Consider the following 23451-nt stretch of genomic DNA (forward strand, 5'->3'; position numbering starts at 1 on the left):
TTACAGTATTCTCCAACTTACTTATCTCCAAGCCCACAGCAGTCCACTGGGAAGTGCTGCTGGTTGTACCTTTACAGTTTATTTAGAATCTGACCTCTACGCTATTTTTTACCATCTTTTCTTAATTAGTTCACTACAGAAGCCTCCTAACTAGCCTCCCAGTTTTTGCCCTTGTGTCCTTAATCTTTTTATAACAGCAATCTGAGTGATCCTTTAAAGATGTTAATTCATGTTATTCCTCTCTTCAGAGCTCTGCAATGACTTCTTCATTTCACTCATAATAGAAACCTAAGTACTAAGCATATAATAGATGCTCAAAAATATTTGTTGAATTAATGAAGTGCTAAATCTAATCCATTCAAAAGTATTTCCCGAGTTTTCATCCTCCTGATACTTTATACTGTTGATTAGTTCTTGCTCTTGTTCTTCAGTCATAGTTACTTCATCTTCTATCTCTGGTTACTCTCTTGTCTCCTTCATGATGGCTCCACTTCAGATGTATGTACTCCTGAATGTGTGTCAAAGTCCTTGTCCCTCTTTATTCTTTATATATTCCTTTTCTATCTTGATGAATTAAGTCACACCAGTGGCCAACCTGTCCCCCCTGTTTTGTTCCTTCTGGCCAACTATATATATATTTCTAGAGCCAAATATGGTTTCTGTACGGTGTGATCAGTCAGAACACATTTGTTGAGTGAATGCATCCTAAATCTGCTTTGTGTACTGGTGTTTTGGATATCATCAGCTGAATACCCCTCTGTCAACCCACAATGTTTAGTATGCCCCATACTGTTTTCCCCCAATGAACATACTCTTCTTTCTACCTGTTCTTTTCATTAAAGGATAATCCTGTCCAGCTAATTGATTAAGCCAAAAATCTAAGTATTTGCTTGAATTTCTCCCACATATTCTTTCACCTTGGCTGATAATTTGCCAATTTGTGCTGATTCTTTTTTCTTCAACAACTTTATTAAGGTATAATTTATATAACATAAAAGTCACCTGTTTTAGTTGTGCAATTTAATGAATTTTTACTATGTTTAGAGTGTTATACAATCATCAAAATCTATAGTACTTTCATCATCCTGAAAATATCATTTATAATCATTTTCATTCTTACCTCTAATCATAGGAAATCACTAATCTATTTTTTATCTATAAAGCTTTCTTCTTTGAACATTTCATATGAATGAAATCATATAGTATGTATTCTGTCTGACTTTTTTCACCAGGCATATTATCTTTGAGGTTCACATGTGCTATAGCATGTCTAAATACTTAGTTCCTTTTTATTATGAATAGTGTTCACAGTATGGGTATGTCACTTTTTCTAACTCATTCTATTCATCAGTTGAGGGGCATTAGGGATGTTTTCAGGTTTTTTTGGGTTTTTTGGTGGTGGTTGTTGTTAGGAGAAATGTTGCTATAAACACTCATGGACATATGGTTTCATTTTGGTTGGGTAGATACCTATGAGTTGAATTGATGGGTTGTATGGCAAATTAAAGAAAGTGCCAAACTATTTTCCAAAGTGACTCCTTCATTTTACATTTCCTTAAGCAATGTATAAAGTTTCTAATTTCTATAGTCTGGCTGACACTTGATACTGTCTTTTTGATTGTAGCCATTTTAGTGGGCAAAAAAATGGTAATTTGGTTTTGATTTGTATTTCCCTAGTGACTTATGAAGTTGAGCATCTTTTCATGTGCTTATTAACCATTTGTATGTGTTCCTTTGCTCATTTTGAAACTGAGTTATTTGTCTTTTCATTGTTGAGCTATAAGAATTCTCTATGTATTCTAGAAACAAGTCTTTTATTAGCTATATGATTTATAAATATTTCCCCCAGCTGTGGGTTGTTTTTTCATTTTCTTATTTTTAAACATTGAAATATAATTAACATGTCATAAAATTCACCCCTGTAAAGTATACAATTCAGCCATTTTTAATATATTCAGAAGGCTGTATAGTCATTACCACTATCTAATTCCAGAACATTTTCATCAGTCCCAAAAGAAACCTCATGTCCATCAGCAGTCACTCCCCATGCTTCCTTTATCCTGTGGCAACCATACATCTACTTTCTGTCTATGTACTTGCCTACTCTGTCTTTTTATTTCTTAAATGGTGTCTTTTGAACCATAAAAGCTTCACATTTTGATTAAGTTCAACATATCAATTTTTTCTTTTATCTTGTGCCTTTAGTGTCATAACTGAGACACTAGTTTTTCTGGCCTCCTGGTGTGATCCCCTTTCACTATTTCATAACCTGTTTCCTATACTGATCCTTCACTCAATTAATTTACTTATCTGACCCTGGGGGACCTTTCCAGATTACAAAGATTTATACTAAATATATTTTTTCCTAGTGGTTTATAATTTAGCACTTAAATTTGAGTTAACTTTTGTGTGTGATATGAAGTAGGGGACTTAATTCAACCTTTTGCATGTGGATATATAATTGTCCCAGAGCCATTTATTGAAAGGAACATTTCTGTCGTGTGGGATCCATTTACAGAATCAAGCAGTGTTTCAGCCCCTGTTTTCTCCTGGCAGAAATAAAGAACAGTGCCACTCCTTCCCCTGTGAAGCCAAGGCTTGAGCTACAATGGAACAATGATGGTAATAATAAGAGCATTTGTTGAGTTATTACAACAGACACCTCTTCCCCTCCTTACCTCTCCTCACCAGGCGCATCAGCTCTTTCAGGAAGCTACCTGACCTCTATGGCTGCTCAGTCCCATAATGCCCTGGTCATATCTGTACCACTACCCTTACAACCTGTGACTGTGTTTGTTTTTTCAATCTTTTTTTTTTTTTTAGTTGTATATGGAGTCACTGCCTTTATTTGTTTTTATGTGTGCTAGGATCGAACTCAGTGCCTCACACTTGTGAGGCAAGTGCTCTCTACCTCTGAGCTACAACTCCAGCCCCACGGCTTGTGTGTTAATTAGCTGTTTAGGTTTTCGTCTCCCACACGGGACTGTCAATGTCAATACGGAAACATGTGGAGTCCTATGGAACACAACTGGGAGAGCAGCTAAATTTGCTCAAAGAGTTCCTAAAAGAAAAGAAGCAAGTTTTTATACGGAACCAGAGAGATGAGTAGCAAGGTGTTTGTTATAGGAAGGAAATAATAAAGGGCATCCCAGGTAGATTAAAGACATGGCATATTTGTCCATTAACTAAGGTTTCTGAGATCCTGCCATGTGTCAGGCACTTTGCTAGTGCTAGAAGTAGACAGAAGGTCCATCTGGCTAAAGCATAAAATGTGTGGGGGAGGAGGTAACTGGGGTGAAAATGGGAAGGTGAACTATCACCATGGGTTAGAACTGGCTGAGGAGTTGGCCCTTTAAGCCCCAAGAAGCCTCTGAAATGCAATTGTTAGAGTCACATTTGGTTCCAAATGAGGAAGATCTCTATGAATAGATATGGAGTGATTCATAGACTACATTGTTAAGTGAAAAAACGATGCAAACAACCATCTATCATGTGCTGGCTTTTGTGGAAGGAGGAAAGGGAAATAAGGTGTCCATGTGTCTGCTCTCTGTGCAACAATTAACACAGGAAAAATTGACAAAAAACTTTCAGGGGTGAGTGGGAATAAGATGGAAAAAAGAGAGATAGGAACAGAGAAAAAAGAATGGGGGAAAACAATGCTTCCCTGAGTATACCCTTTAATATGATTCAGGCGTTTGGAACCAAACTGAAAAGAATCCCTGGGAATGGAGAAAACACCCTAAAGTGAAATTCAAACAGAAAGTAATGGGGGTGGGAAAGAACTGACGCAAGCAGCTTTGGAAAATAATCTTTTGAGGAGAGACTGTTGCCTGAAAATCAAAAAACCTGAAAGCAAATTGTGAACTCTTTTTCACAGAGGTGTGAACTAGCAGTTCCGAAATTTCTGTGTATGGTAAGGTTGAACAAATAAGTATCTTGTCAATAATGGAAACAAAGTTTGTTGGAGAAGAGGGCTTAAAAATATGGAACAAGGGGAAGGCTAAAATGGACATTGTTGGACTGGAGTTGGAGGCATGAGCATGAAGTCAGGGTGATGGATGGATGGAGAGGCAGACAGAGATGAGATGTCTGTGTGCATGTGCATGTATTTCCTAGATCTGTAGGGAATATGTTTACAAAATAAGGAACCTCCTCTTAGTCTTGTTCCAGGTGGTTGGAATGAGCTTCTGCTGTTCAAATCTGAGACAATTTGAGAATCCAAACAAATAAAGATAGCAATGGATTATAACCCACTGGATAAAATAAGAATCCATGAATATAATTGAATATATATAATATATTATATATAACATAATATATATAATAAATATATGTATATTAAAGCAACATATTCTATACTTATTTATGTGTTCATTATTTATATGTTTACTTAATATAATTTGTATTTATTATATATGTACTTTGCATAATGCATATATACTGACATAATAATTTACATATATATGCTGATATAAATAAATAAAGGAGAAGGGAAAGCTCCTTCTTGCAGTAGATTCTCAACTAATAAATATATAGAGAATGATGGAATTAGAAAGTCACTTCCATAGTAATAATTAATCTAGGCAAGAGTGAATATTAAAACTAGTGGATAAAACTTTGACAGTAATTACAAAATTCAACCACCTGGAGCAAGATTAAGAGGAGGTTTTGAAGTCTGTGAAACACTGTAGACCTTCCTTCCAGCTGCTGTCAGCTGACTGCTTAAGCCATATTGCTAAGCACTGTGTCAGTAGTGGGTAAGAAGACTAAGTATTCATTGAGTGTTCACTACCTGACATGCATTGTGCTAAGTGGGAATTTGGGGGCTTAGTAGTTTGCATATATTAACTCACTTATTCCTAACATCAACTCAGTGAGCCTTTTTTCAAAATCGATATCCTCACCATTTTTTTTCCCTAGAACCAGGGATTAAACCCAGAGGCACTTAACCACTCAGCCATAGCCATAGCCCTTTTTATTTTTTATTTTGAGACAGGGTCTTGCTAAGTTGCTAAGAGCCTCACTAAGTTGCTGAGGCTAGCCTTAAACTTGTGGTCCTCCTGCCTCAGTCTCCAGAGCCACTGGGATTATGGATATGTGCCACCACACCCTGCTGGTATCCTCATTTTTAAGAGGAAAAAGCTGAAGTTGAAGTAATGAAAGATTTATCTAGAATCAAATCAACAAGAGACAGAGCCTCAGATTCCAATTCCCTGCCTTTGGCATTGAGTCCAATGTTGCCCTATCAAGCGGTATGTCTCTGGGTCTTCTTAGAATTCTGCTGACGAAAATGTGAAGAATAATTAGACCATTGAGGCATTCTTAAACCAAAGCAGTGGTGGCTGCCTTATTCTCCTTTTTCTGCCTCCTCATTTTTCTCACCTGCAAAATAGAGACAGCAATACAGTCATTTTTCATTTAATGGCAGGGGTGTGTTCTAAGAGCTGCATTGTTAGGCAATTTTGGTTTTGTGAACAACATACAGTTACTTACACAAACTTACATGGTATTAGGTCCAACGCTCAATCAACACAGTCTCTTGATGTGAATGAGGGATGTGGTTACATGGGGTGTATGAGGCCACTGCCATCATAGCATGGCCTATTAGTTTAGTAAGCTTTTTGTTTAATAAGTAGGAGAACATGTTAAAGTAGTGATAAAAAGTATTGTGTAGTATATACATAAACTAGTAACTTATTCGTTTACTATCAAGTATTACATGTTGTTTGTAGTGTATGTGCTATGCTTTCATATTACTGGCAGTGTAGTAATTTGTTTATACTAGTATTACCACCATCACGAGTAATGTGTGGAGCTATGACATGATAGCGAGAACATCACTGGGCCATAGGAATTTTCCAGCTCCATTCTAATCTTTTGGGACCACTATCGCATATGAGGTCTATAGTCTGTTGTTGACCAAAGTCATTATGCAGTTCATGACTACACTTAATGTACGTGTTCTTATGAGGACTAAATTAGATAAGGTACATAAAGCATTTGGCACAGTGTGAAATGAGTGTCCATTAAATGATAGCAGCAGCATTGGTAATTGCGGTCGTAATGTTGAACTCCCTAGTAAGATGGAAAACATTTCTAAGAGACATCTCTTGCTTTGGGACTGAATTGATGATCTGGGACTAGATCATAAAGAGCTCGTGTATCATGAAAAGAAGATTACATCTTATTCTATAAGCAATAGAAAGCACTGAAAAATTCTGTTACTTGGAGAGATGTGATCTGGTTGGCAATTTGCAGAGCAGACCAAGGGGAAGAGAGAAAAACTTAATACTAGGAGATCAGAGGAGGCTGTTGTCAAAGACAAGGCAGAAGATGATGGGGGCCTGGTGTGCTGGTGAGGAGGGGATATGTGAGAGAGAGCCACACTCCTGAATGGGTGCTTGGATTTAGCAGGAGAGAAAGGAGAGGAGCTTAGGTGGACCTTCAGCCTCAGGCCTGGGTGTAGCCCTGGTAAAGCTTGACCAGCATGCAGAGGAGGAGCAGGCTGGAGACCTGGAAGGTGCCAGCTTAAGGTGGTTTGGAACAATCAGCAAAGTCACGGTAGAAACTTGGATATTTATTTACATATGGATGGAGGACTCTGAAGATCCAAATATTCAGATCCACATTGGGAGAGAACTTAGCCCCAGAGAGTAAGTGAAGTTGTGGAGACAGATGAGGTCCCTCAGGGAAGGAAGGGAGGTAGAGTGAGGAGACAGCTGAAGATAGAATTTTGGAAACACCAATGTTTACAGAAAGAAGAGACCAAAGGATACTGAGAAAAGGAACACTCAGAAAGATAGCAAGGTTCAACGTGGGAGTTTTCTGCCATGGCACAGGCTGTGACGAAGCAAGGGAGAATTGAAAGGCTGCCTGTGGGGTTTGGAACTGGTGATCAGCAAGGGCAGGTGCCAAGTGCAGAATCCAATTTGCCCCTTGATTAAGGAGAGACTGGTCCTTTTTAGAGGAAAGAAATCCACTTAAATGCTCCCAGCGATGCAGGCATCTCACCTGCCAGCCGTGCACTCCCATCTACTGCCCTTCCTTACAGAACTGGAGTCCCTCTCCCCACTACCCCCGCATCTGGTCAGCCCCCGTCTGCCCACCTATTCACTTCTCCAGAGAACTCCCCACATATGCCTGCCCACTGGGACCTCCATCCTACATTGCTTGTATGCTCCAGGATCCCCAAACCTGCTTTGAAGTTGGTTCCCAGGATGGATACTATTTTATTAAAACCTTTTCTTTTGGTACTGGGGATTGAACTCAGGGGTACTCGACCACTGAGCCACATCCCCAGCCCTATGTTATTTAGAGATAGGGTCTCACTGAGTTGCTTAGCACCTCACTTTTGCTGAGGCTGGCTTTGAACTCGCGATCCCCCTGGCTTCAGCCTTCCAAGCTTCTGGGATTACAGGCATGCGCCACCGTGCCCGGCAATGGCTTATTCTTTAGTAACGTAGGATCCTGTGTTGCAACTCATCTTTATTTCTCCTCCTATTGGGTCGATGGTTTCCAACCAAATTTTTAAAATCTCAACCAGAACAAGAATTAAACTCCTAATTCTGATCAGTCTACAGATTCATGTATAACTGAAAGGCAAGTCCCCAGGCAAGGCATACTTTTACTATGGTAGCTGCACAGTAATATTTTCAACTCCGTTCCATTCTACCCTGTTCTATTTCATGTTTTTAAGTGCTGGTCCTGGCCTACTACATTAATTTTATATCCCACAGAACTGATTTACTGTAATACGCCGTGCTAGGAGGGGATAAAAGAAAAAGACACCATTTTTCTGAGTCCATTCCCTTTCCCTTCATTTAGGCCCCTCAGCAGGCCTTCCCTCTTATGGCTCTGAGAGGACACAGAACTGCTTCTATCACTAGATTTTAGCCAATCTTGGCATTATATGAATTTTCAAAATGGCTCACTAGGGGAAGGTAAGCAGCTATAATAGTAGAATTTAGAAATCAGTGAAGGAGAGAATGGCTCACCTTTCAAATCTCCCCTTATAGATTACTGTTCCTGTAATTACTCTTGGGGCATCCTAAGGCATTTTCATTCCATGCGGATTCCTTTAGGTAGCCCTAATACTACCACTCGCCTGAACCAGTTAAACTTTCCCAGTAAGTCCTACCTATACAGGCCTTCCCTGCATGACCTACCTATATTCATACAGGCCACAGATTGCCACTTGACACCCACCCACAGCTAAACAACAAACGGCAGTTGTGTTGCTCTGGTTTCTATGCCCTCTTCAGCCCTTTCCAAAGGGAGATTGCTCCCTGAAAACCCTCTGAACCATTGCCTTCTGTGGATCTTTCAGCAAAGAACTTTTGTGTTTTTCTTTTTTTTTATTCTAACATTCTCATTTACAATGTCTTCTCTGCTTCTACCTAGGAAAAGCCAAAATTTGTGAATTCACCTTGACTACAAACAGGAGAATGTTACCTGAAGAATAGCAGAGGATTTTTCGCAACTTCAGAGACGTGCCTGCTGCTACCATAGGCGCTTGAGTCCCTTGAGAAATGTCCTGAAGGGCTCATTTGTTGCACATCTGCAATGAGCCAGTCCCTGTGCTGGGCCTCAGCTTCACCCTGGTGAACACAGTTCCATCCCTGGCCTCAACGTGCTCACACCCAGTTTAAAGATGAGCGAAGAGCAATGGGTCTCTCTCACTCCCGAAGAATTTGACCAACTTCAGAAATACTCTGAATGTAAGTAAATGGATGAATGGACAGACATGGGATGGGATTTCATCTTGCCTGGAGAGGGTATTTCTGGAGAACAGAGCAATACAATCATTACAAAAGCCACAGAGAGCAAAGTTAGGCCTGACAATTTCTATTGCCTTATAAACACAGAATTAGGGTCTTTAATATAAAAACAAAATATTTTTTAAAATATATAAGAAATTACCTTTAGGCTCTATAAGTAATACATGCTCACCACAGAATTTGGGATATTCATGGAAGAAAATCGAGTGGGTTAAAAATCGCTGGTCAACCCTATGATCGGTTCAGATCATTCTCCTCCTGTGCATATTGCTTTACATAGTTGAGTTCTAACAATGTACCTTGTTTTTGAAACCTGAGCTTTTCACCCAACACCATCATAAGCATTTGGTCAAATCAGTTAAACCTCTTCATTGCATAATTTTGAGGTGCTGCAATTTCTGTGTTTCCGTGTTACTCAGTGACTGACTTGAACACTTTTGCATTTGGACCCAAAAACCTTCTTTCAGTTAGGGACTGAACTCTGGTGTGTGAATCTCTCTTGACTTTGATCTGGGAAGTCTTGGGCTTTTGCTTGGACTCTTGGTTTCCCATTCATTGTGCCCAGGAACCATTTCAATGCATTAAGTCAGCAGTGGAGAGGTCCCTTGACACATGGGCATTTAGTTGTGCCCGCCATGGGTCACTGCTAATCCCGACTGGTGACAGAATGACAGGATTCTGCTTAGGCTGAGGCAGAAGCCTGTGTGATCACTTCCCTCTGCACAGAGTGGTCTACATTGACTGTGCCTTGGCACTGATTTTCTTGAGTGCTTTGTCATGCAGATTTGCCCCACCCACCCAATTTCCTCTCCCTTCCTTTTAATTATAATGGAAGCTTTCCACCTGCCTGCTAAGGTTGTACAGGTCCCCTCCAATTGCCCTTTTGGTGGCCCCTCCCTCTCCCTCAGGCAGCCCCTCCCTCTCCCTCAGGCAGCCCTTGTCCACACCACTGATCTAAAAGTAAACCAGGCCTCCCACAATTACCAGCTCTGCTTCTTGAGACAGTCCTTAATACCCCAAGCCTCCATGTCCTCTTCTGTACAATAAGAGGACTGAACGAGGTGTTCTAACCCTGTGGTACCATCTGGGCCTAACATCCTGTGATGTCACATGGTCCCAAGGTCAACAAGAGCCCCATTGGATCCTGATCGTTCTCCCTCTTGGTACTGTGTGGCCTGTGCTTTCTTGTCTAACCTTGATGAGTTTAAAGAAACTCTACAATGTATTGACAGGGAACAAGGAATCACCCCCTGGGGTAGCTTGAATTTAATTTAGCCTGCTCCATAGGTCAGCCAAGTATCAGCCCGACAAGGATGAAAAAGAAGCATATAGAAGAGTCCTACCCTAGAGGGATCAGAATCTTGTTAGGGTGTCAGAAATGTGCTCCTGACATAAACAGAGAATTGCTCTAGGACATCAGGAAGGAGGTGTTGGCTAAATGGAGCTTATAACAGTACAAGGTACAAGAAATCCAAGGCCAGGGAAATCAATACGGGAGAGTGTGTACCACACATAGGGGGATTCAAGAAATTTATTGTCTTCAATCAATGGGGACTAGAAATCTAAAATCAAGGAGTTGGTAGGGGTGGTTCCTTCTGAAGACTGTGAGAGAAGGACCTATCCCTGTTTCCTCAGCTTATCATTGGCCATGTTCTCCCTGAGTCCCTTCACATGGTTCCTGTGTGCCTGACTCTGTCTAAATTCTCCCTTTTTATAAGGACATGGTTTTACTGAATTAGACTCACCCTATTCCAGTATGACCTCAGCTCAACTAATTACATCTGCATCCGCCCTATATAAAGTCGCATTTTGAGGTACTGGGGATTGGGACTTTAATATATGAATGGGGTGGGGGGGGGCAATTGAACCCATATCAGATGATTTAGCTGAGTGAACTCTAAGGGAGAAACCAGAGTATTTAGTAATAAGTGGCCCTTCCCTAGCTTGGATTTTTTTTCTTCAGCCATCATCTTTGTCCTGTGACCCTTTCTCACCCTTTCTATGTCCCAGGACTAGACAAGGTACTCCAGACCTGTTGTTCTAATAGGAGAGGGAAAAAAAGATAAAATTCTTGGAAAATAATTAGTCCTGAGAGGAAACCCTGAAAAAGTCACTTTTAGATGCATTCTGGTATTCAGTCAGATCACATTGCCATAGCAACCGCTCTTCCACAACCACATAAACAGGAGCTTTACAATAGCGAAATAATGAAGTGTACAGCCCGAGAACTGAAAACTTCCTCCCATGAAGTTACCAAGTGGGAGGGGCTCTTGGAGTGCTCCATTTATGTAGCAGAAACCTCATATTCTCTGGTGGCATTCTGGGAGGGGAAAATCCATTCTAAAACTGCTCTTGGAAAAAATCAACCAAGTTATATTGTTATATTTTGTGCCTCTACAAATATGTAAAAACAAATTCCACTATTACATGTAATTATAATGCACCAATGAAAAAGAAAAAAAAATGATAAAAACTGCTTGTGGAGGCATAAACTTGGGAATATACATCCAATACTATTTTGTATGCTGTTTTCTTCTCTCTAACAGTATTCCAATTATCTATTGCTGCATCAAAACCACTTCAAAACTTGTGGATTTGAATACAAGTTGGGAATCTGCACAGGACACAGTGGGCATGACCAGTCTCTGGTCCACATGTTTGAGGCTTTAAGTGGAACAACTCAAAATGACTAGACCATTGCGTAGTGGTTCCTAGGTGGAGCCTCTCTGTCCAGCACCTCCTCATCTTGCAGGGCCTCTGCATGTGGTCTGCTTCTAGCAGGACTTTTAACATGATGGCCCAAGACTCCAAGAGCAAAAAGGCAGCAGCTGTCAGACCTTTTAAACACCTTGGCTCAGAGGTCCTAGAATGGAGCTCCTTCTACATTCCATGGTTTAAAGCCGTTCCAGGCCTGACCCAGAGTCCATGGGGTGAGGGAATGGACTCCATATCTCATAGACAGTGGCTCACAGTGAGAGATGGGATGGTGGGGATGGACAGCCACCATCTTTAGAGACCATGATTCCATCATTCAATGAGCTCTGGGAGCATGATTTTTAGTGGTTGCAGAGACTTCTTTTGAATACATTTAAGTATTTCATTTCACCGAACAAGTTATTACAATCTTAGAATACATTAACACACTCATTGTGTTTAGTAAGGCAAATTGGGGTCCCCTCCCGCCCTATCCTGATCATGCCTCTCTGGACATAAAACATGTATTTATGGGTACTACAGTTTACAATGGATGATGGATAAACCACATTTGTTTAAGAAATGTTGCTGGCAGAGTGAGGGGCTTCCCAGCCTGATTGGAGAAATAAAGTGTGCTTTTGCTGGGGAAGGGAAGGAAAAACTGCTTGTTTATTAAAATATGTCAGTGCTATTTGGGGAAGAGGTGATAAATTAATTATGAATGGTTTCAAGATGGTAGCCTTGGGACTAGATGGTAGCCCTGAGACTAGTGGGAAGAAATCATAGGTCACGCCTGTCCAAGGTAGAAGATTGGCTTTCAAGGGTTGAGTTTCCTTTCCCTAGAACTATGTGGCAGAGTTGGCCAAGGCACCGTAAGAAAGATATGAGCCTTAGTTGTCTGGTTGATTCAGTGACCTTCAGGAGCCTTTCCAGGATTTAGTTTCTGTGTTTATAGCAAGTTTCTTTTTTACTTTAGAGAGAATTGCACATGGGGACCCCCATGATTGAGCCTCTTTCTGAGAATACTGTTGTTTTGTTGGGATGGGGGAAATTTTTTCCAGGATTTATTTGTTTGTTATTTAAAAGTTCCATGATTTGTCAATGATAGAAACTATTAGTTTTTTTCAGAAAGGAAAATAGTTGGTGAAGCCTCAGTTTGACTTTTAATTCTATAACATTTCCTTCATCAGCTAGTGGTTTCTTAGATCATGAAGAATTTTTAAAGCTGGAAGAGATCTTACTCATCATTAATTCTAATTCCTACCCATCTTATGAATGAAAGCACTGAAACCAGGAGCCCAAGGTCACACAGAAGGTCAATGATAGCATAGGAATTAGAACTAAAGTCTCTCAATTCTAACGCAAGTTCAAGTTCAGTTTGTTTCAATTCCATTTCAAGAAATTAAAAAAATGTCCAAAGGAGTTAAACTTTCAACCATACCTTAGTAAATAGATGATAGATAGCTCAATTATATTATAACAGAGCAAAATTTTTAAGTATATTTAAAAATAATGGATCAGTACATTGTGCCATTAGGTTATATGTTTTGTTAGAGTCCAGTGAAGGCGACGTTTCTGACTTTATAAAGTGTAGATAGAGTTCAGAATCCAAACCTGTCAATGTGAATAGGGGAGCCAGAGAAAATGTTTAAGGCTGATAATGTAGAACAATGTAAGGGTCTGAATACGCATTGTTGAAACCTGCATCCGAGACCCACAAGGGTCATCTCTCATTGCTTCTTAGAAGAGAGAACCATGACTATTTCTCACCCATATCTCTTTTTGAGTACAACTGGTCTTTTTCTTTAGTGAGGACCAGGACTCTGCCCACAAGGAGTCCCAGAATCCTATGGATGGGGAGAAATTTTGATGGAACAGTGGCTCTCCAAATTTGGTTTAGCTCTCCTGGACAGCTTGTTAAAATGCAGATTCTGAATCACATGCAAAGCTTTGATCATTTTCAATGCCACTCTGGACCATTTACTCATAATCTGGAAGCATGGGACCCAGGCATCAGTATTTTTTAAAGCTGACCAGGTGATTCCAACATGCAGCCAAGGTTGAGAACACCTGGTTTATCTTTTCCCTCTATGCTTCTGGGAATTACAGGGCACATGGCACAAGCAAGACCAGCTCAATCCCTTTTCTAGCCCTTGTTGTTCAATAGATCTTTATTGAGTATCTCTTTGTGCCAGGCAAAGAGCTACATGCTGAAGATAAACAGTGATCAGGAAAAGAAGCCTAGCTGGGAGAGTAGGATATAAAGTGAGTCAATGCTTATGAAGCTGGACTTCTTGTAGGTGCTTCCACATCCTGCTCTGGGGCCCAATTCCTTCTGACTGAAGAGATGGGACTTTCAGTGCAGTGCTCTTGGTCCTGGCTCCTTTGTTTGGACATCATCCTCTCTCTTTCAAGGGTCTCTTTCAGGACCCTCACAATTTGTGTGTGTGTGTATCTATCTCACTGTGTTCTTTACTCCTTGAAAAAGTTAGAAAATTTATTCATACATTCCAGCCATTATTTGAATATAGAAAATTTATATTTTATTTCTTCCCTCATGTATCAACTTTTTCTCCCCCTTTCTCTCTGCATCTCCACCTTTCCTTGTCTTTGGAATATGTCCCTGTAGCCTCAGCATCATGGTCTTTTCTGGTCTGTGACAGGCAAGCCTCAATGGTCAGCCCACAGATCTGCAGGAATGCTGCCTGGTGAGGTCCATGACCTGCATAAATAAGTGCATCTGGATCTAATTCAAAATGCAGAATCTCAGGCCTTGGTCCAGTTCTGCTGTCAGAATCTGCATTTTTCCCGATCCCAGGCAATTCATATGCTTGTTATAATTCAAGAAGCTCTTCAAGAACTTTGAGGAATGAAAAGTTAGGCACCTTGGATTTTCACTCTTATATGTGGGTTTTGAGGTTCACTTCCAAACATATTGACTTATGATTACTTTAAAGTTTAAAAGTTCTATAACCTGGTGCTCAAATACTCAGTGTTCTTAACTGGAAGACAATGTATAAAACTCTGGGTTCTGGTCCAGACAGCACAGCTGATGCTCTTCTATGAACACAAATCTCTGATTTGTCTGTTTATATGGAGGGCATTTCTGCCCCATACCAACATGGCATCCTCAACTGTTTGTGAGCAGAGCCTAATTTTTTCCTTATATAGGTTTTTAAATGTTTAGAACATTATAGTTATGCATAATAGTTGGGTTCATTTTGACAAAATCATACATGCATGGAATTTTATTTACTCCATTTCAGTTCCCAGTTCCATCCCCTTCTCCCTCCCCCTCTTCGTCTTTCTCCCTTATATAGGCTTTGAACTTGCTCAAATGCTAGGAACAAATACTTGATTAAGGACCCAGAGTTCTGGGTACATAGAGCATAAATAAATAATTTTGGATTGAACAACTTAGTGCAGTTGTTACCACTAGCAACCTTCACAGAAAAGAGCCTTCTAAACAACAGATTTCAGGTAGAACTATGGATTGATGGTTAATGCAAAACATACCCCTGCTTTGTCAACCAGGTGAATAAGTTGACCCATTGGGTGTAATTCTTTAGTGTTTTCTTAAACAATGGAGCATGTCTGCCATGCATAGCAATTTTAGATTTGCTGGAGTATGTGCTCTTTTTTTTTGGCAATAATTATTCAACAAGTTCAGCTGCTTCTTAAGACAGTCTTTGCTTATTAAGAATAAAATCACATCAGAGAGCAGAAGTTCTCAACTTTGAACATTTGAATCCCACAGGAAGGTTTAATATGTATGAATTCCTAGGTTTTCCAATAGATGTTGGCTTAATTGGCTTAGGGTGAGGCCTGAGTTTCAGTGTGTACAGAGTTTCCCATCTGATTCCAACACACAGTCAGGCTTGAGGGTAACTGTCACAGAGGAAGGGTCTTGTCTTCTGATTTGCCAGTGTTTGTGTAACAAGTGAATCTCATAGCTGTGTCATATTATTCAGATATTTAAAAATAAGAGTGACTCACTCACTAGCTTTGAGCTCTTGAAGGAATCACTTGAATCCCACAAACCTCAATTTTCTCCTCTCTAAAAGAGGGCTAATTCTCTTCTCTAAATTGGGGATAATTGTTACATTAAAGGGGAGTTATAGAGAGTTAAATAAAATATTGGGCTGGGGATGTGGCTCAAGCGGTAGTGCGCTCGCCTGGCATGCGTGCGGCCCGGGTTCTATCCTCAACACCAATATAAAACAAAGATGTTGTGTCTGCCGAAAATTAAAAAAAAAATAATAAATATTAAAATTCTCTCTCTCTCTCTCTCTCTCTCTCTCTCTCTCCTCTGTCTTTAAAAAAAAAAAATATTAAGGCTACTAGGTCAGTGCCTGGTATATAATAAGCACTCAACAAAATGGGAGTTGTTACAAATAATGGTGGCCATAGCCTTGTTTTGTATACTCAGAAATGGAACTCAATGTCCTCTGAGTCTGGTGGTAGCCTCATGATACAGGCTTTGACCACAGAGTTCTCTACTGAGGTTAGCTACTAGGAATCTGAAATAAGATCAGAGAATGCTCCTTCACTGTCTTAAGATGAAACAGAATGGAGCAGTGATCATGGAAGTGGATTAGTCATGCATAATACCCACTCACTCCTCATGGAAAGAGAAACCCAGCCCAGAAACCCTCTGAGAAGAAAATTGTCATAAAATATCAGGGGACATCCAAAGAGAAAGTAACGAGTTTCAAATTTGAGAATTAGGTTGTTTTTTTTTTTTTTTTGGAAAAAAAAAGCCTATAAAAGCCCATAAAACAAATTGAGGTAAATCATGATGAGGAATATCCTTCATAGAAATTTAGTCAGAAATCTTTTGGATTGTATTGTTTTTTTTAAAAAAAATTTAGACTATTCATCAGATATCTTAGAATAAATGACTTCAGTTTTTTTCTTTTTAAAATTTCTTGTTAAATGCAAATTTGATAAATATGTATGTCTATACATATCCTAACTAAATATAAAGCAGTATTTTTAAAAATAGAGTCATAGCACTTTAGTGCCAAATGATTTTTGCTGGGGTGAACTGTAGAATCTCCCAAATGTGATGTGATAAATGTGATGATAACATCAAAAGAGTATAAGTTCTATTGAAATCACTCCCTTGGTTCTTAGACGGAAATGCTCACTTTATACTACTATTGCAGAAAGAATACCAGGGTTCTTATGTGCTCAAATTTGCATTTTTGAAATCTGATCACTTTGGTTGAACTGAAAACCTCCCATTAAAATAGATTCTAAAATATGTGAGTGGGGGGGTGTTTCTAAATAGTCTAACAGCTTGTAGAATAATTAGAATATACATAGAATGGAACTGAGCTCTGACCTAATTCTGAACTCTCTTCCATTCTGATTCCTGAGTGGCCTGTAGAAAACAAGACCTTGTTATGTTATTCCACAATCCAAAAAAATCTTTAACAATTCAAATCAATAACTTTAACTCAGCATTAAAGATCCCTATAAAGCTGGCCCTAAAATGTTATCTGATTCTAACTTTTTAAAAATGTTCTGAGGTGCCCAAAACAACTGCATCAATTGCTTGTTCTGGTCTTCTGAGAATACTCCTTCCACTTTATGTCTGCCTTTCAAAACTTGATTCATTCTTTATGCCCCAGCTCAAATGCTATCCTTTTGAGAAGACAGACTCAGTCTCAGCCTCAGTCTTAATTTTACTACTTTCTTGCTCTGTGTTTCATGGAGCTTCATATCCTTTCTACAGCATTAATTATACTTTTTGTTTTGTTAAAAATTACTTGGAAAGCCATAGTGAATGACATATAAGGGAAAAGAACATAGACTTTGAGCAGGAGAAGACCTGAGCTAAAACTCTGGCTCTTGGGCAAATCACTTAATTTCTCTGAATTTCAACTCCCTCATTTATAAACTGAAAAAAAATTACCAAATTTGTGTGGATTAGTAGGGGATATCTTATGAGAATACACAGATAAACATCCTCAATAAGGAGTAGCTAATATTATCATGGTTATTCAGATCCTCTTCCCACTAGTTCATTAACAGTACCTTATAGCATCTGACACTCCATAGTGATTTCTGAGTTGAATGGAAAGCAACCCAAATTGTTGGCATCTGCTGCCAGTATCTTACTGAGCTATTAGTTTTTCAACATCTGTTTTGAATTTCAGAAAGAAATTTCCATTTTTAGACAACAGCAGCATTTTCCTGTGGCATTTCAAATGTCTCAATACTGCAATGATTACAACTTCTGCTTGATAGAATCCAAGTCAGCAAAACCAGGGTGAAAGCCCAGCCTACAAGTATGTCTACTTTACTTAGGCCCACAAGACCATAATTCTCTGTACAAAGAGCCCAAACAACAAGGAACACTGTGTGAGCTTTTAATGACATTGCCCGTTGCTCAGATGTTTAAATAGCAGCAATAATGGAGCTTGAGAAGCTCTTAATTATCCACAATACTTGGAGACAGAGGAAGCAGGTCATAGAAAACCCTGGTTTTCTTTGATATCTAAAGTGCTGATAACTATATGGGATGCACTCACAATGTGTTTTTAATGACAGTTATTGAATCCCTTTTCTTGACTCCCAATTCCTTTATAAACCTCCCCAAAGAAGTCTCCAGTAGTTTCTGAATTATTTCCTGTAGAAAGCAGAATTTTCTCACTTACCATGATTCCTGAATAATCTTAAGCCTTTTTTCTTTTTTTTTTTGTACTTTTTCAATTCTATATATATATATAAGGGATGCTGAGGGGGGAGAATTAGGAGCAGGGGAAGGCTTAACTTCCAGAGGAAAAAGTTTCGGCTGTCAGAAATATAATAGAACTGCCATAAGAATATTAAATCAGCCATGATAATTATGAAACATAATTGAGGTTATGTATTTGTGTCAGGATGAATAGCTCAAACCCCGCCCCCATTGAGATAGAAAATAAAAATCAAGAAAAAAGAGGTAGAGATATTAGGATCCCAGAATTAGAAGAAACCAACATGCCCTAGTGTATAATGATGTTTCAGCACCAAGGACAGAGCCAAAGGGCCATCCTTTAAAATTAGCAAAGTTTTTAGTGTTTTAAAATCTCCACTCAAATGATTGTATACTCATCTATATATTGTTTTTCTGAACATTGGTTATATTTTAGATCTTGGTCTGATATATAAAGATGCCAGCCAACTGCAGCTCCCAAAGTAAAACTAGGCAACAGATGAACAAGATAAGTTTATAGTTATAATACTGTAAGTGCTATTACACAGTTGTGTACAAGTTATGGGGGATCTGGATGAGGGAATGATTACTCTGAATAGTGCAAAGAAAGACCTTACAAAGGAGTAGACCTGTGAACCGGATATTGAAAATTGAGTTTGCAAGAAAGAGAAGTAAGACCTTGAAAGTACCCAGTACATTCAGAGATTTCTCAAAATGTGATTAGAGGTGACTGAAAAGTAGGCTGAATGGGAGAAAAGGATTAGGCTTGAGCACATCACCAAGTGCTGAACTCAAGCTAAGGGGGTTAGGCTTTATCCTGGGAAAAGGGAAATTCACTGTTTCCGTTTTAGAAAGAAAAGTTCAGAAAGATAGTTCAGACATCAGAGGAGAGAATAAACTGAAAAAAACATAAGAAATGAGAGGGCAGAAGGTTGAATAAGGGATGTGTGTCCATCTCATCCTGGGAATGAGGGCTGCTCCATCATAACCATGCTTAGACAGAATTTACTTGGCTCAGTTTTCATAAGCTGCTCACAAGAGTTTCATATGTGGATTGTGTCTCTCCAGATTCCTCCAAGAAGATAAAGGATGTCTTGACTGAATTTAACAAGGGCGGAAGCCTCCAACAGTATGGACCACATGAGGTAAGAACATTTCCATTCTAAGCCTTTTTAAAATCCCCATGTTCCAGGCTTTCCATAATCTATTTTCCTCTTAGAGGCTTAGCTTGCCTTGAAGACCTTGCTCCTTGATCTTTTTTTTTTCTTTTTCGTCCTCAAGTCTCAAGTGACCCATCAGTGCAATCTGGCATTGTTTCAAAAATCCATTCATCCCTCCGATTGTCCTGCAGACCACATCACACCTTCTCCTCTGTGCCCAGTATTTCATTCCTCCTACTCCCCTTATTCTCAGCTAATAACTGAGAAAATTAAAGCAGTCAGAAAAGATCTTCACAAGCTACTGACCCATGCACCCAACTAACAATACCTTTTCTCCTGTTGCTGGGAGAATATGGTTCCTCTTGTGCATTCAATCCCACCCTCTTTTGGCCTGTCTTAAGCACTGCTTCAAACATCTTCCCCAGTCCCTTTCCCTTTCTCTCTCTCTATTTCTGTTTTTCATACCAGCTTTCCTACATATATTAGAATTTTCCCATTAACATATAAACAGAAGTGTTCTCTTGACTCCACTTCTCCCCTCTAGCTACCGTTTCTCTCATGTCCTTGATAGCAACGCTATGGAAAAGATTTGCCTATACTCATCTCCAACTTCTTTTCTCTCTACTTTCCTGAAAGTCCTTTTTTCAGTGTGTAACTCCTGTTCCTCCATGAAAACCCCTAGTCCAGATGGCCAGAGACCTCCACGTGGCTAAATCCAATAGCAGTTTTGCCCAGTGGCCTTGGCCACAGTGAGTCAAATCCTCCCCAACATTCATTGTGTTTCAGGATGCCACACTCTTCCTGGTTTTCCCCTTACCCCTACACTTGACATTTTCCACTTAAAAAAACAAATGGGAATCTCAAACTTACCATGAGCTAAATTAGTATCTTTAATCTTCCCCCATAAAACTTGTTTTCCCAGCAGTCTTTCAGTCAATGTCACTTCCACTCTTCAAATTATTCAGCTAAAACTGTGGAGTCATCATTGGCTTTTTCTCTTGCTCTCATAACCCCCATCAAGTACATCTTCAAAATTTACCTTCAGAACATATCCATAATCCAGCCACATCTCACCACCGGCACCACAACCATCCTTACCTGTGTGATCACGGTAGTTTGCTCAGATTATCCCAAGAGTCTTGTAACTGGATTTCCTGCTTCTTCCCTTTTCCTTTAACATCTATTCTTCATACACATCCGGAGCAATCTGTTAAATTATGTCAGAGCCTGTCACTACTCTTCTCACAATCTCCCAGAGTTCCCTCACCCCCTATTTAGAGTAAAGGTCAGGTCAAGGTCATTACAATCTGCACCTCCTCACCTTTTACTTCTCTCCTCCTTCTCGTTCCTTTCTGGCCAGCTTAGCCTCCCAGATGCTGTCCAGCAGGTCAGTGTTGATGTAGCCTCAGTACCATTGCATTTATTGTGGCTTCTTCTTAGAATGTTCCTCCCCAACATCTCCACGAGGTTCATTCCCTCACTCCTTCACATCTACACTCAAGTCATTTTCTTGGTGATTGTCCCCTTCTTTGCCCAAAATTTGAAGCCCTCTTCCCTGACCCTTCCTGTCCAACTGCTTTGCTTTATTTTCTTCCTTAGTGCGTCTCACCATCTGTCACACCATATCAGTTACTTAATTAATTGTTTGTGTTTCCCACTAGAATATATTTGTTCACTCCTATGTCTCCAGTGCCCAGAAGAGTATCTGACTCATAACAGTCATTTGACAAATATTTGTTGAATGAATAAATGAAAGCAAGACTGCTTCTATTTCCAAATTCAGTGCACATTTCTTGGGTGCCCAGGCACTATGCTGGGCACTACAGAAGATAAAAAGATGAAGAAGCACAATTTCTTCCTTCTGAAACTTACTCTTTACCGACAGGGTCAAATTCAAGAGACACGACCCCAGAGTCATATAGGCTTAGGTTAAACTTCTAACTCTGCCATCAACCAGAACATGATCTTATAAGAGATTTCACCCCTTTGGGCCTTACTTTCCTCATCTGTGAATTGAAGATAACATAAAAACCTTTAAGTTTGAGCATGAGGCAATTTTTGCAGTGTCACTTTACAGGACACTTTAAAAATTGCACTCTTTATTACTCCTCTTCTATAACCCTTTGGCCAGGATGCTTTAAACTCAGCTCCCTTTTCCCTGCTCCTGGGTTCTTTTATGAGGGCCAGAAAAGGGACAGATCAGAAGGATTAACTTGGGGAGAGGCTGGCCACTTACTTATTCACATTGTCATCCATTCAACAAACCTGAGTGAACGCCTTCTCTGCTGGACCCTGGGAGTGAATCAACAGAGCCCGTGCTCTCTTGGGGTGCACCTGAGAGGAAGTTAAAAGACACTAATTGCTGGGAGAATGAAGCAGAAGGGAGGTTGCCAGAACAGGGGAGAGAATGAGAATACGCCATTTCAAAGAACATTCCTGAGGAGAAGCCATGCAGAGAAGATGGCAGAGCCAGCAAAGAACTCACTGCCCCACACCTTCCACCCCCAATGCAGAAAGCATGGGAACAAAGGCTGGTCGGGGCTGCTAATCAGCCTGTTTTCTCCAGGGACTGATGCATGGGAGGAACAATTTGGTCAGGGCCACCGCGGGTGTGAACACCATGGGAGCTTTCGGAAGGAAGTGGGGGCAGCTTTTTTGTTGAGAGCACGTGGCCACCCCCGCCTCCATCAGGGCTGGCCCCCATTCTTTGTAGGCCTGGCACTGCTGCATCCCAAGGGAGCTCTGTCACTCTGATTTCATTCTTTCACAAAGAGCACCTGACTTCTGGTAGGTGTAATGTCATGGCATGGGATTAGGAAAACAAGAAGGGTTTAATTTCTCCTGAGCTTGATGGCTTGCTGCTGCTAAAATGTCTCAACAAGAAAAGAATTAGCTGTGGGAAGGGGCAGATTGCTAGGAAAGCTGGGACTGGAGTCCAGGTGTGAGGCTGTATCTGGCCATCATGAATGTACCCTTGCCTATCAGCACCATGGATCCTCTGGAAGCTAGACCAGTGACAGACAGCTAGAGAGGGCTCAAAACCAGCAGAGCAAAATAGGCAAGTGGCTTGGTGATACTGTGAGCCTAGACTCAAGACACACCAGAGCCCAAACTTCAGCTCTGTCACATATTTGTGATCTTGACCCAGTTATTTATGTTGTCAGAATTTGTGGGGTTTTAAAAATTTTTTTTAGTAGATGGACACAATATCTTTATTTATTTTTATGTGGTGCTGAGGATCGAACCCAGTGCCTCACATATGCAAGGCAGGTGCTCTACCACTGAGCTACAGCCCCAGCCCTCAGAATTTGTTTTATCCAAAAAATGATAATAAGAGTCTGGCTGGCATGTCATCCTGAGAATTCAAGTCCCATGCTTGATGAGCTCTCTCTCTCAGTCTTCTCCCTTCTTCACCTGGGTAAGATGAACCTGTTCTCTTGGAAATAGGTTGCAACAGCTGCAGTTGCCCAGCTGCTTCCTGCATGGAATTTGCTGCTGCTGGGGGAAAAACAGAGTTCCTTGGACCTGACAATGAGGGTGTAGTGACATTCCCATGGCACTCCAAGAATTGCCAGTGGACCTCCTAGTGTTGTTAGGTAGTTTTGGTATAATACCAAGCTACCCCCTCCCACTCACACATTCTGCATTTACTAAGTAGCTACTCTGCCCCTCGCCTGTGCTTATCAACAATTTTCTTGTAACCCAAATATTCCTTTGAGGATGGCATGCAGTGACTTACTGAACTTATGGTTCTTGCGGGGAATGACAAGTAGAACTTTGCCAACCCTTGAATCTGTAACAGAGACAGTAAAGATCTGGCTTCAGGTTTTACTCTGCCACTAACTAGCTGGGGCAAATCACTGAATCTCCTGAGCCTGCATGGCATGAGGAGTCCCAGTCCCCTCTGAGCCTTTTCTGGTTTGAATATTCTGTGTTCCCCCACTTATTCTATGCCATTCTGATCCCCAGGATAGGGACATGAATAAATGGGCATGAGTTCCATCATTATTGTTTTCTCATTTCTCATGGAACTCACCGCTTCTGACCATATATTATTATTTCAATATCTTTATGGTATATGTAACACCGTGTCTCTTGAAGGTGTGAACCTATGTCT

General features: G+C 40.2%; 1 protein-coding gene across 1 annotated transcript in view; it reads left to right on the plus strand.

Annotated features, from left to right (window-relative positions):
• Positions 1-8638: 8638 nt before the first annotated feature.
• The window catches only part of LOC308640546 (diacylglycerol kinase gamma-like), a gene marked incomplete at its 3' end in the record, with an annotated part of 117102 nt that continues 102289 nt past the window's right edge, over positions 8639-23451 (plus strand). The window contains exons 1-2 of the mRNA XM_081312415.1: positions 8639-8717; positions 19243-19319. Of these exons, the coding sequence (XP_081168541.1) occupies positions 8651-8717; positions 19243-19319 (144 nt within the window). The 5' untranslated portion in view covers positions 8639-8650. The remainder of the gene's footprint in view (positions 8718-19242; positions 19320-23451) is intronic.

The sequence above is a fragment of the Spermophilus citellus genome (assembly GCF_964194105.1).
Source record: "Spermophilus citellus genome assembly, contig: SCAFFOLD_142, whole genome shotgun sequence".
Classification (NCBI taxonomy): Eukaryota; Metazoa; Chordata; class Mammalia; order Rodentia; family Sciuridae; genus Spermophilus; species Spermophilus citellus.